The sequence below is a fragment of the Carcharodon carcharias genome, chromosome 5, assembly GCF_017639515.1.
Source record: "Carcharodon carcharias isolate sCarCar2 chromosome 5, sCarCar2.pri, whole genome shotgun sequence".
Taxonomy (NCBI): Eukaryota; Metazoa; Chordata; class Chondrichthyes; order Lamniformes; family Lamnidae; genus Carcharodon; species Carcharodon carcharias.
In genome coordinates, this window is record NC_054471.1 from 59510927 (window position 1) to 59524272 (window position 13346).

At 40.6% G+C, this 13346-nt stretch overlaps 1 protein-coding gene across 5 annotated transcripts in view; it reads right to left on the reverse strand.

The window, feature by feature from the left end:
• cep162 (centrosomal protein 162) overlaps positions 1-13346 on the reverse strand; it is a 137491-nt gene that overhangs the window by 6613 nt on the left and 117532 nt on the right. For all 5 annotated transcript variants that reach the window (XM_041188619.1, XM_041188618.1, XM_041188616.1 and 2 more), the window contains 3 exons: positions 11900-12531; positions 10853-10994; positions 5236-5334 (listed from right to left, as the gene is read on the reverse strand). In XM_041188619.1, the coding sequence (XP_041044553.1) occupies positions 5236-5334; positions 10853-10994; positions 11900-12531 (873 nt within the window). The remainder of the gene's footprint in view (positions 1-5235; positions 5335-10852; positions 10995-11899; positions 12532-13346) is intronic.

The following is a 13346-nucleotide window of genomic DNA, read 5'->3' on the forward strand; positions in this document are numbered from 1 at the left end:
CCCCCTCCATGGCCTCCAATGCCAACTCCCACAGTATCCAGCATGGGCAGACCTCAGGAGCCATGCAGAGATGAAATAAAATTAATTTCTGAAAATGTGAGAGCGCTCTCACTCTACACAACTGATAGTCCAAAAACTCCCATTCATGAAGCCCACCCAAACCTTTCAAATCTCAAGTGGTTAATCTCATTAATAAACAAACTTTTATTCATACCTCACATCAAAAACAGCTAATCCTTTAATACTTTTAAAGCTGTTAATAAAACTGTGAAGACCAGCTTGAAGGCCAGAAGATTTAAAAAAAACTTCAGATCATGACAGTTAAACAGACCTGATTAGTCTTTCAAGAATGTTTATGTCTACTTCATGAATTGATGACTTCCACGCTGAAGGTTGAGGAGCTTGCAACAGCCAAAATGCAGTCTGTTATAACTCAGCACAAAGCTCAAATGACCCTGCCGAGTTTAGGTTTCCCTCACATGTGAATCACGCCATGTCCCTTTAGCTTGCCAGCAAAAATTGATTTGTCAGAAACAGGGATGGGCATTCTGTTTCCGGGTTCCACCCGCCATTTTTGAAGGTCCACAGAGTCTTCTTGACTCCATGAAAATCTGGTCCTGAGAGTTTCGATCCCACATTGGCAATTTGAGAATTTGAATACAGTACAAAACAAACTGGAAACAAAACGGTTGCATCACTAAAAGTGACCACGAAAATGTCAACTGATGTGAAAATACATTGGTTCACGAATGGCCCTCCGATAGAAGTAAACTTATCATCCTGATCATATTTAGTCTATAAATGATTCAAGTCCCACACAAACATGGTTGATTCTGAAATGGCCTAGAAAGCCACTTAGTTATATCAAACTGCTGTCAAAATCCTCAAAATTCTTGGGCAGAATCTTCCAGTCGGCGTGCGGGGGCGGACCTGACACACTGACGCGTAAAATGATGTACGATGATGTTGTGTACGCGTCCCAACATCATCGCGATATTTTGTTCGGCAGGCGCGTACCGGAGTCGGCTGTGCGCCCGCCGAAAAGTTAAGGGCCTATTAAGGCCATTAAGAAATTAATTAAAGTATTTAGGAACGCTGCCCGTCCAACCTTAAGGTTGGCAGGCAGGTGAAAAGCCCAAGTGGCCTTCACGTTTTTATAAAACTTATAAAAGCTTTTATAAAACAAATAAATACATTTTCCCACCTTTACAAACATGTCCTAACATGGGGGGCCATGTTTGAATAAGTCTTTAAATTGATTATTTAATGCTTTTCAAATCCATTCAATCTCCGAGGCAGCTCCGCGCCTCAGGGAGATTGCTGTGCTTTCGCTCGAAAGAGCGCAGGCCTGACTGTCCCTCCTCCCCCCATCCGCACATGTAGCACCGAGCGCTACCGGCCATGCATTAAGCTGGACGGGCCATAATTGTCCTGCCCATGTAAAATGGCGGCATGCAGTCGATTGCGGGCGGCGATCGGCTCCGCGCCCGTCCCTGCCCAGCTGGCCCGGCCGCCATACGAAAAATCCAGGCCCTAATGTTTCTTATAGGAACACTTTCACCATATGGGCTGCATCTGCTCAAGAAGGCTGTCTACCACAACCCTCTCAGAGCAACCAGGGATGGGCAACAGCCTTGCCAATGACGTCCACATCCTGTGGATGAAATATAAAAGTAGGCTGAGACATACTTGAAGGCTGGTGCACTGAGAAGAGGTGGGATGCAAAATCTAGGGCCCACCTCGGAATACAGGCCAGATGGTGGCTTGGACTCCTGAGGATCACAGGGTTATGGAATTTTTTTCCATGTTTTATGTGGCTGCCAGATGCAAAATTTAACTGTTTCAAGAAGGCCAGTGGGATGCTAGTTCACCCAGCCAGAGGTTTCCACTAAAAGCCTCATCAATATTAATGGACTAGCCTCATTTCCATCTTGCCAGCCAGCTGCTAGCCCCAAAAATTTCCAGGCACTTAACTAAGTCATAAGTAGGAGAGGGAGGGGGGGCAGTGTTTCAGAGTCCTAGGGCTGAAAAGTGGTGCAGCCCAGGGCAGCAGAGGTCTAGATTTTCCTTGTGGGATTTAGAGGAATACTCTTGCTCCACTCAATGATGGCACACTGCCAAAACCCATCTCCATCACCGTCTTCAAACCCACAACCATCTCTGTGCATAAGATTACCTGACTGACACAATTTCTTTAAATCAATCATCAGGAAAACAAAGCTATTGTTTTCAGAGCCAACCTTTGCCACTGACTACAGCTCCTTCTCAAGTTGGTGACTCAAGCTGAAATAGACTCCATGCAACATTGTTCTATTTAACCAGAGAAGAACTTCAAACCCTACACCCCTCTTCATTAAAAAGACTGCTTGCTTTCACCTTTAGAAAACTGCCCATCTCCAGGGTCACCATCAAATCTCTTATCCACATTATCTCTGGTATCAATTTCTCCATTGCCTTTTTTTGCTGACAATACCGAGCATAAACTTTAAAATTACCAAAACTTCTACTGTCCACATTGGGGCCTGCACTAAGCTCCACATTCCCATAATGCTCGTTTTCATGAAATCTAATGGTTTCCTGTCCTTGATAACAATCATGTGTATTTATATAACCATCTTTAACATAATAAAACATATCAAGGAACTTCATAGGAGTGTTATAAAGCAAAATGTGATAATGACTTTGGAACTCACTCCTAAAATATGCCTCTATACTTCCCTTCCTACACCTTTAGAAACCCGCTCAATCTTAATCTCTTCAACTAAGCATTTGGCCGCCTCTTCGAAACTCCTTCAAAGGCTGGGCATTGTCTATCCTTCTCTGTAAATGCTGCAGGTTGTTTGACATTAAAGGCACCATATAAATAGAAGCTGATGTTTTGTTGTGACTAATTGCATAATTTGTTATTCTGCATAACTGAAATTCACTGTAACAAATGTAATGTATATAAACACTAAACAGACAGAAACAGACGTGGACGATCCTGCTGAGTTACCTCACTGCTGTTAGTGATCCCTTCCTTTTCTATGCAAGTTTTTATTACCGCAGATCTTCTATTCCTGGAGGATCATACCGCAGAGGTACGCCAGATGATGTGCTAGAGGTACCCCAAAATACCACACATAAGGACTACATGGGAATTTTCAACTTCTGATGGGCGATTACCCTGCGCCTGGAATCCTCCGATGCTCCAACTTAAATCGGAGACTTCAGATGATCCCACTCTCTTGATATAATAGTTACCCAGGAAAAGTTAGAAGGTTTGAAACTACTTCTAACTCCTGGGTAACTATGGTAATGACCACCCCCCCACACCCTGACCTCAATGAGGACACCCTCCACGAATACTCCCTTGACTACCCGACCCTGACTACCTGATACCCCCCAACCTGGTTCCCTAATTACAGCACCCCCCCCACCCCCCCACCCCTCCGACCAGCCACAGCCCCCTCTCCCTGCATCACAGTGTAATCTCACTAGAATACAAGGCAGGGAATGGTCCTCCTGCCTCAATGTATCAATTACTTGACCTGTGCCTACTACAGGTGCTAGCCCAGTTATTATAAATACTGGAAAAGGCCCAGGGAATGCTGGAACAGGTCAACGGGGATGAGAACTTGACACAACGGATCTCTATCCCCAGTGTCTGGGGATTGCCCATGCCTTAGAAACAGTGTGGAGGAATATCTAACCTTCAATCTCCAGAGTTCCCCATCAAACAACTAATAAACTAAGAATGATTGGAGCCTTTGTTTACTTAATAATTAGACTTTTATGATCTTCAAGGGGCAGAAATCCACTCAGTGAAATATGTTACACTTTACAGAATAGTGCATCATCCAATTTAGCATAAGTAATAGAAATTTACTAGTTTAAATTGAATATTGTTGTCAAGGCTGTGAAATATTCTCAATCCATGTCTACTAAAATGCATCTAAATGATAACCCTACAGGACCTGTGTTTTGTTTTTTTAAATAACAGTCCAAGTCTGGATCATCTGCTTTACTGCAATGAATTGCCTTCCATCCATTAGTGCATCCTTCAGCATGCACTAAATTTTTCAATTTATAAATTTGAGAACAATTAGCAAATCAAATTCTAGGCTTGTGCATCAACAGCAAATGTAGAATTTAGTATTCAGTGGTGTTCAAGCGTATAGTTGGGCAATAAATACTTGCTTAGCTCCTTAATCAAAATTCTCAAGGTTCAGAGTTTGGAACGTTAAATTTCTTTGAATTTGTTTTGATAATTCATTTTGTTAGATTCTACTTTAGATATTGCAGAATTTTTACGAACAATCTTTACTTAAATTTTAACGAAACAAATACTTGTATCTTTAACCCTTGTTTACAATGACCAAACCTATATAACTCTTTCCCTTCTCCAGTTACATGGTTTATTTGATATCTTTTAATGTCATGAGAAGTTATGTGTAGAACTTGTATAAATTTGACCATCGTCTCCAAAACACCTTTGTCCATTTTCACCATGTGGACATCTTGAACCATTTAAAAAAAATCATTCATGGGTTGTGAGCCGTGCTGGCTAGGCCAGCATTTATTGCCCATCACTAATTGCCCTTCAGAAGGTGAGCTGCCTCCTTGAACCGCTGCACCCTGTGATGTAGGTACACCCAAATATGTCAGCTTCTTCTGTTCTTTGCCAAGTTTGCCAGTTGCTGCTCAAATGATTATTTTTACAACAAGCACGTTTCAACCATTGCAATTCTCACATTTATGACAAGTCAGGCTGATCTGTCTCTCTGGTTTTTTGGTTTTCTTCGCAACCTGCCTGAAAATCTAAAATATAACTTTTTTAGCATTCTGATATATTTGAGATTTAAAATATACGATAGATAAATATTACCGACATATTCACGTCATCTGTTATGAAAACAGGTAAGTCTAGAGGAAGATACAAAATTAAACAATGTGTTAAAATGACTCCCTATAACATATCTATTTTTAGCACATTGATTCGAAAAGTCTTTAAGTATTTTGTGTTGAAGATGAGGTTCCAGTTAGGTAGTCAATGTGCCTAATTATCCTGAATTTTATTTTTCCATTAGGTTAGATCAACTGTTGGCTACTTTTTCCACGTGAAGGAGTTTAAGATCCTCTTATTTTCCACTTGGACTTTGCTGCAATTACATTTTTCCACTTTTCAATTTGCACTAACTGAGAAGACAGACTAGGTTCATCTGTAAAAAATGTTAATATTTGATTCATAAGTACCTGAGTTTGCAGGGTTTCTTCACGGAGTTTTGCAAAAGAAAGAGCCTCCCGGTCTTTTTGGAGGTCATTAATTTGGTCTCGAAGATGTTTCATCATAACCTATAATTAAAGAGTGAAGGAAAATAGATAATGCACAAGTATTTTTAATACTCTTTGGAAACCTTCATTTCTATGATGTCTTTAATACACTAAAGCATCATAAGGTACTTCACAATTGACAGTCAGACCCGAGGAGGAGAAGCAGCAGGAGGGAAATTGGGGGTTGGGCTGAAACCTTTCTGGAAGAAGTTTAAGCAGTCTTTTAAAATAGAAGACTTTAGGGCAGGAGTTCCAGTGAGATGGGGTGAGACAATTGAAGATTGTGCCAGGAATGGTGGAGTAGAAGTAGTTTAAAGGACATAATAGACCAGAAGAGTGAATGTACAAATATGGAGGTACCCCGGGAGAACTTGCAGATGTAGGGTGGAGCAAGGCTTTGGAATGACTTGTAGATGAGAACATGGAATTTAAGGTGAATGTGTTTGAAGGTGGATCAACAATTGATGTCACTGAGGGCTGAGGAGATTGGTAAGCAGGACTTGGCAGAGGATAGATTGCAGTCAGTCGAGTTTTCATCGAGTTGGACAGCAGTGAAGGTGATCTAGAGCCAGTAATATTTTAAAGAGATGTGATTAGGCTATCTTGTTGATTACTGGATATAGAGGATAAAGCTTCATTTAATAAGCAAAACAGCTGATGGACACAGATTTTACAACAATCCTAAAATTTAATTTATTGGGCTTTTTAAATGTAAAATGGACTTAACAAGATTTATCGGGCTTTTTCAATGATTTAATGAATATGATGTTTTAGCATGATTTATCAGACTTTTAAAATATTTCAATACATCACTTTTCAAAAAGATTTATCTGACTTGTAAAAAAAAATGTTGATTCTGAAACTCAGTCAAGCATTCAAAAAGTATTCAGCCCTGTGGGACGTTCTTTACACAGCTTGAAGTGGTCTGCTAGCTTTGCTTGATTGATATTTTTATAAACTTGTAATAAGTTTATCACTCTTTAAAGCTCTTTTCAATGCCTGAATTACCTGGAAAAACTCAGCAGGTCTGGCAGCATTGGTGGAGAAGAAAAGAGTTGACGTTTTGAGTCCTCATGACCCTTCAACAGAACTGATGCTGCCCGACCTGCTGAGTTTTTCCAGGTAATTCTGTTTTTGTTTTGGATTTCCAGCATCCGCAGTTTTTTGTTTTTATCTTTTCAATGCCTGTTTATTTGGACAAGATGAAGAGGTATTAAGAGGATTAAAGTTTTCTTCAACGAAACTCTCACTGCCTGTATTTGATTGACAGTTTTATGTAAATGCAAGAGGGACAACTTCTTTTCAAAAGTGATTTTTCAATGGTTGATTACTTTTTCATTTCATGAGCATTTCAAAAACTTACCTGTTAATATATGTGGCTCACAGGTAAGTGGCCATGGAGGATGCATGGGGTTGGTGAAGGAGCTTATTAAACTGGGCCGATGTCCCAATAAATGGAGGTGGGCCTTGTAACCTTGTTAGCCTTGCCATAAGCTGCCTCGGCTGCTGGCAATCCCAACTCTAGCCCACAGCCTGCTCCTGGAGGCCAAAATACTGGATGAATGGGCTGCCTTTTAGAAGTCAGGAATGTAATGTCGGGAAATGGCCTGACGCATAATTCGCAAACTGAAGATGAAAATCCAGCCCCATGATTCCAAAGAAGGAACTTATCATAGACCTACAATCAAATCTGGAACCATCCCACTCTCTATAATTTAGCACCATATCAAGATGTAAATGATGCAAGGCCAGCATTTGTTGCCCATCTCTAATTGCCCTTGAGTGGAGTAGCTTGTTAGGCTATTTCAGAGGGCAGTTAAGAGTCAACCACATTGGTGTTGGCCTGGAGTCACATGTAGGCCAGATCAGGTAAAGGTGGCAGATTTCCTACCTTAAAAAAAATTAGTGAACCAGATGGGTTACTGTGACAAGCAAAGATAGTTTCATGGTTGAAGAGCTTTTAATTCTACAATTATTTATTATTCTTATAATATTATTATTTATTATAAATTCGATAATTTAAATTACGCCAGCTGCCACGGTGGCATTTGAGCCCGTATCCCAACAGCATTGGCTGGGCCTCTGGATTACTAGTCTAGTGACACTACCACTATGCCACCGTCTCCCTCTAAAAACGCTGGTATTTATACACCACAAGAGCTTCCTCCCATCTAATTTCATCTCAAACCATCAATACCATCCTTTTATTTCTTCCTCAATCATTCATTAACTTTCTTCCACGAATATCTGCCAGATGACACTGTTACGCGTCAAGAGGTAATACTGTAATATGGAATCATGATTCTTGCTTTGCTTTTTGATGGACTCCAGTTCAAATTAGTAAAGAATTACATTACCAATGCACAAAGTAAAGATCAACAATTGAGGTCTGGGGTTTTCCACCATGAGGCAAAACGTGTCTGCATCTAACTAAACGATCTGCATTTCCCAATGATCATGAACTTTATGCAATCCTAAATTGAGTCATCCTCCTGAGTAAGGAGAAACTATACGCAGGTGTTTTATAGAACTATATAAATATTCTAAAAGAGAAGAAAGCTTAACAAGTACAAAATAGGCCTTTGAGCACCATATATGGAGAAGATCCTAATGTCACATGCAAAGCAAAACTTCTGGTAATGCACAGTAGGTCCATCAGTGTACAATAAAGAGAAAAGGTATTTTAAATGCTTAGCTAGATCTGTATGACCTATTTTCTGTTTTTAATTCAGATCTTGAGCACTTGCAGATTTTTTTAAATACATGTTTTGAAATTTGGCCAAATCTTTATAATGAAATGTCCTGCCTTTATCAAGTGTGTTGAATTAGTACTCGATATTGTGACTGCCTATTGATTTTTTCTCATGAAGATTTAATCATTCTTCACGAACATGTTTTACTTTTGAGATTCTTCAATTATATGGTGCAAAGCCTTCACCCCAACTTGAATTTTGTCCTTAATCCCAATCCACCTAAGAAACCATTCTATCCAACAAAAATCAATACATATGAACAACACTGAGTTGCGTCTTAACATTTTGTTCCAAAGTCCATATATCAGACAATGGAAAGAAACATCCTTCCAAACATTTAGACTAGGAAACCCAAAAATCAAGCGATCTCCTTGCCAGGATGTCAGCACAACTAAATAAGAACAGAAAATGCTGGAAAAACTCAGGAAGTCTAACAGCATTTGTGGAGAAAGAAACAGAGTTAATGTTTTGGGTCCGTATGACTCTTATTCAGAGGTATGAAGAAGAGTCAAATGGACTCAAAACATTAACTCTGTTTCTCTCTCCACAGATTCTGTCAGACCTGCTGAGTTTTTCCAGTATTTTCTGTTTTTATTTCAGATTTCCAGCATTCATGGTATTTTGCTTTTACCTCAGCATGACTAAACAATCACATATAAATGTAAAGGTGATTACATTTACATTGCTTTGCCAACCACCACCACCACTCCATCTCCCACCCACCTGCGATTCATCTTTAGCCAATGCGCCACAGAAATCTTAGATCAAAACACTTAGGCCAGAATTTTCCCGTTGGTGATTTGGGGGCGGGGCCTGCTCGCCGATGGGAAAATGATGCGAGATGACATCGGGAGGAACCCCCAATGTCATCCCGGTCCCTTTAAAATTTCAGGAAGGCGGGTGGACAGCGAAATCAGCTGTCTGCTCGCCGACCTGTCAATGGCCAATTGAGGCCATTGACAGGGTAATTAAAGTGATTAAAGGCTCTGCCTGTCCAACCTTAAGGCTGGCGGGCAGGCCAGGAGCCCCAGCGGGCTTCTGATAATACATGAAACCTCATCCACTGGCGGGATGAGGTTTCATGTTCCTTTTTAAAAACTTTAATAAATGTTTTGTGATATTTATTAACATGTTCCATCTCGTGTGACATTGTCACATGAGGGGGACATGTTGATAATATTTTTATTTTTCTATTTTTTTTAACTTTTATGCACTGTCACTAATCTCCCTGAGACAGCACTTAGTCTCAAGGAGTAGTACGCTCTTTCGTGCACATACACGAAAAAGTGCACTTTGACAGTTGGAGGTTCCCTCCCCCCCTGCACAGGAAGCGCATAGCGCTTTTTGTTGGGCAGGCCGCTGGGCGGGCCAATTACTCAAAATGCCGGTGGGCCCTGTTTCGGTGGCGAGGGTCGGCTGTCCGCCCGCCGCTGAGCCGGTGGGGCCTGCAAGCCCACCAAGGGCAAAATTCTGCCCTTAATTACATCTCATCAAGGGAAAATCTTTTCAAATGATTCCCCTCTATAATGACCTATTCCTTTGAGCCTTCTTCCATTGTCTCCCCTATCCAGCACCGACAGTGTGCTAGAGCAAGCATGTCCAAAAGAAACAAGTTTCTGAATGTACTGTTAATGCAAAGCCACACACTTCCAATACAAAAGATCTTTTTGTCTAATTCCTTTGATAACACACCCAGGTCTCTTGGGAGGACTAGTCTCAACTCCTCACCATGTCCTCAAGAGGACTGTCAAGCCTTGGATAACAAGGAATTTGGGAGGGTCTGTGTACTTTGCATCCCCACCTCCCATGATGAGGAAGTTCAGATCCTAGGAACATAGAAACATAGGACTTTGGAGCAGTAGTAGGCCATTGAGCTCTTCGAGCCTGCTCCACCATACAATAAGATCATAGCTGATCTGGTCGTGGTCTCAACTCCACTTTCCTGCCTGCACCCCATAACCCTTGACTTCCTTGTCTATCAAAAATTTGTCCAACTCTGTCTTGAATAGTTCAATTACCCAGCCTCCACTGGTTTCTGGAGAAAAGAATTCCACATATTAGTGACCCTCTGAAAGAAAAAAATTCTCCTCACATCAGTCTTAAAATCAAAACCTCTTATTCTTAAACTGTGTCCCCTAGTTCCAGTCTCCTACACAAGTAGAAACATCTTCCCGGTATTTACCATATCATGTCTCCTCAGGATCTTACATTTCAATAAGGTCACCTTTCATTCTTCTAAACTCCAAACTGTTCAAGCTTTCTTCCTAAGATAAGCCTCATATCCCAGGCTCTAGAATAGGTTAGCGCTGCACAAATAGTTAACTGCTCCTGCCACCACCTGCAGTCCAACAGATGGACTCTAGTGGTTCAAGGACACAACTCACCACCATCTTCCCAAGGGCAATGCTCATATCCCTTGAAAGAATAGAAAAAAACCTTCTCAACCCAGCTCAGCTCAGCTGAAAATCCTGACTAATCCACCCTACTGATGTAGTTTCTGTGCCTTTGATCTCCCAGCCCCTTACCCACATATCTCCATTTTCTACCTACCTTGTTGGGTCAAATAATTAGACCCAATAAAATTCCATTATAAAAATTTGCATAATACAAAGCCCACCTTGTCCACCCCATTATAGTACTCTGAAAAAAAATTCCACAATAAACACACAAAAATATTACTCAATTTTTAAATTCCACATTGTTTATGAAATTCAGAATCCACTCCTGAACACTAATACAGAAAAATGCTTTTAAGGAGCGCTATATTGGAAGTAAATTGCCTGTACCTCTTGAGTAGAGATTTTATTTGTCAATTCAGCCACTTTGGAGGAGGAGTGTTCCAGTGCATGCTGTGTCAATATCTGTTCTACTTCTTTCTGATGAGCTGCTTTTAAAGCTGCAACATGCTCAGCAACACCTTCTTGTGCCCTGCAGTACAGAGAAAAACATTCAAATGCCTTATTTTATATGAACTATTAGCAAACAGTGACCTTAATCAAATACACATTAAATTCATTAAAAAAAATCCAGCAATGTATTTAAAACTAATTTCCTTATTATTTTTCACTGGATGTCAGTTTGGCCTTCATTAGTGCAGGCCCTCACTCCAGGGCTTGAGGAGATACCCTGGATTTATCCTATAGTGAAGGTCCCACTTTAGGGTAGGATGTTAAATGTTAAATGCCATTCCAGTGGTTCAGGTGGACTTTAAAGAACCGACAGAACCATTTAAAAATAGTACATGTATTCATCCAACATCGTGACTATTACCTTTCAGTGATCCCTCAACCAACTTCACCAAATACAAAGTAACTACTGCTAGAATCTTGCTGTGCAAAATGGTTGTCATGTTTGTCTACCCAACAGTCACTACACTTCAAAGTAACTCAAATGGGCAATAAATATTGGCCTAGCCAACAATGTCCACATTGCACAAATAAGAAAGAAAAAGCCATTTGAGGTATTTTTTAAAGGTGCGATAAGGTACTATGATCTAGAAATCAGGTGCACCTGAATAGTGAGTCCCGAGGTGCCCCGACATTGGGAACTGGGCCTACTTTACATTGAGGCAGTGAACTGCCAAGAGTAACAGATGGCTCACTCTGAAGCAAAGTTGGGCTGCTACTTGCTTGTCAGTGGCTCTCAGGTAAGTGAGTAAAATCAAGTCAGCAGGTAGCCTTCAGGTGGGAGAAGGGCCAGTGGCATCATCTTGGCTCTTCCTAAACTGCATGCCTTAGTACCACACCACATACTGCATTAACTCACTAAGTATAATTTCCTCAAATTGCAGTTTCAAGGAAACAAATTTAAAAATAGTTGAATCCTGTCTTTACCTCCTTGCTTCATTTTCAAATTGGGCTAATTTTGCTCTTTGCTGGTCTATTTCCAAAGAATATCTTTCTATGTTGCTCTTCAGCATGTCATTTTCTTTCAGAACCTCTGAGATGTGAATACCAGAAAAGTCATTTGGCTGGTAAACCTTTTCATCTAATGTTGCTGGAAAAGATTCTGTAGATTCACTGTCTTTTTTGGATTTCTTGGTTGATTTCAGCTGTGCATATTTGTCGGCCAGTGTTTTGTGATTAAGGAGCATCCTCCTCTCTCTCTGTAGGTGCTCCAACGTCTTTGAAAGCTCTTGTATTTCTCGGTTTTTGGCAGCCAGTTCTAAATTGAGTTTCTCAATCTTGGCTTGCTGATATGTGTGTTGCATATGCTGGTCAGCCACTCTCAGGGAACTTTCTTCCCTTTCCATCAACTTTAATTCTGCCTGGTAGAGTTGATTTTTCAGCTTCTCAATGTCACTCCGGAGTCGGTTTTCCTTGGATTTGTGGGCTTCTTTTAACTTGAGAATTTCCTCTTCCAGTATCTTCATTTCTGGATCAATGTCATCTAATTTTTCTTTCCCATGAATTAGCTTGTCCACTAAAAGCTGTTCAAGCTCCAAGACTCTCTGTTCATACTGAATCTGGAAAATATACAAAATTATATTTTATTAAACTTTTTGTGGTAATAGGAGTAATGGACGAGTGGGATCTAATGTGTGATGTGAAATGGGCAGCAGGATTTGGATAGCCGAAGAGTTAGGTACATGAAAGGTTTTATGAAAGAATTTATTTTATGTTCAAGACCCCACTTCGTGGTAAATGTTGTGTAGAGTCTGTTGAAACAAGAAATCTCTGCAGAATATCACAAGGCGGCTCAAGTCATCAAGGCCACTTTGCAAAGATGTCATCATATAAGTTGCTCTGCATAGATCTACCTTCTAATAACTACATTTATCTGTTAGACTTCATTATGTGTACTTTACTGCACATGAAAGGACATTGACTGTTATGAGACCCCTCTCTGCAGTGCTGGGCAGATGTAGGTTTGTATCCAGGGGATAATCATCCTGTGGCTGATCTCAACAACTGTGTAACGTGAGGTCTCTTGCAACCATCATATTGTCCTCTGCATTGTCTGTATCATTTCCTCTAATAACATCCATATACAAAGACTCTGCATCTAGAACTTCAATTTCTGGTGCAAAATCAAGAAAAGCTTGTCTCATTCACGTTATCAACAGAAACCTTGGAGGGTGTAAGATGGAAAAAATTGGGGTAACTAAATCTGGAGGTGACAGGGAGATGAGAGTTTCAGCGACAAAGGCTTTGGTAGGTCTGGAGGCAAGCAAAGCTACAAATAAGTAGTCTTTACGTTCAACAGGGTGTTGGGTCAGAAAAACAGCTTAGGTTGAACAAGACTGGTAAGAAACAGTCTAGTTAAGCCTAAGGCTTAAAG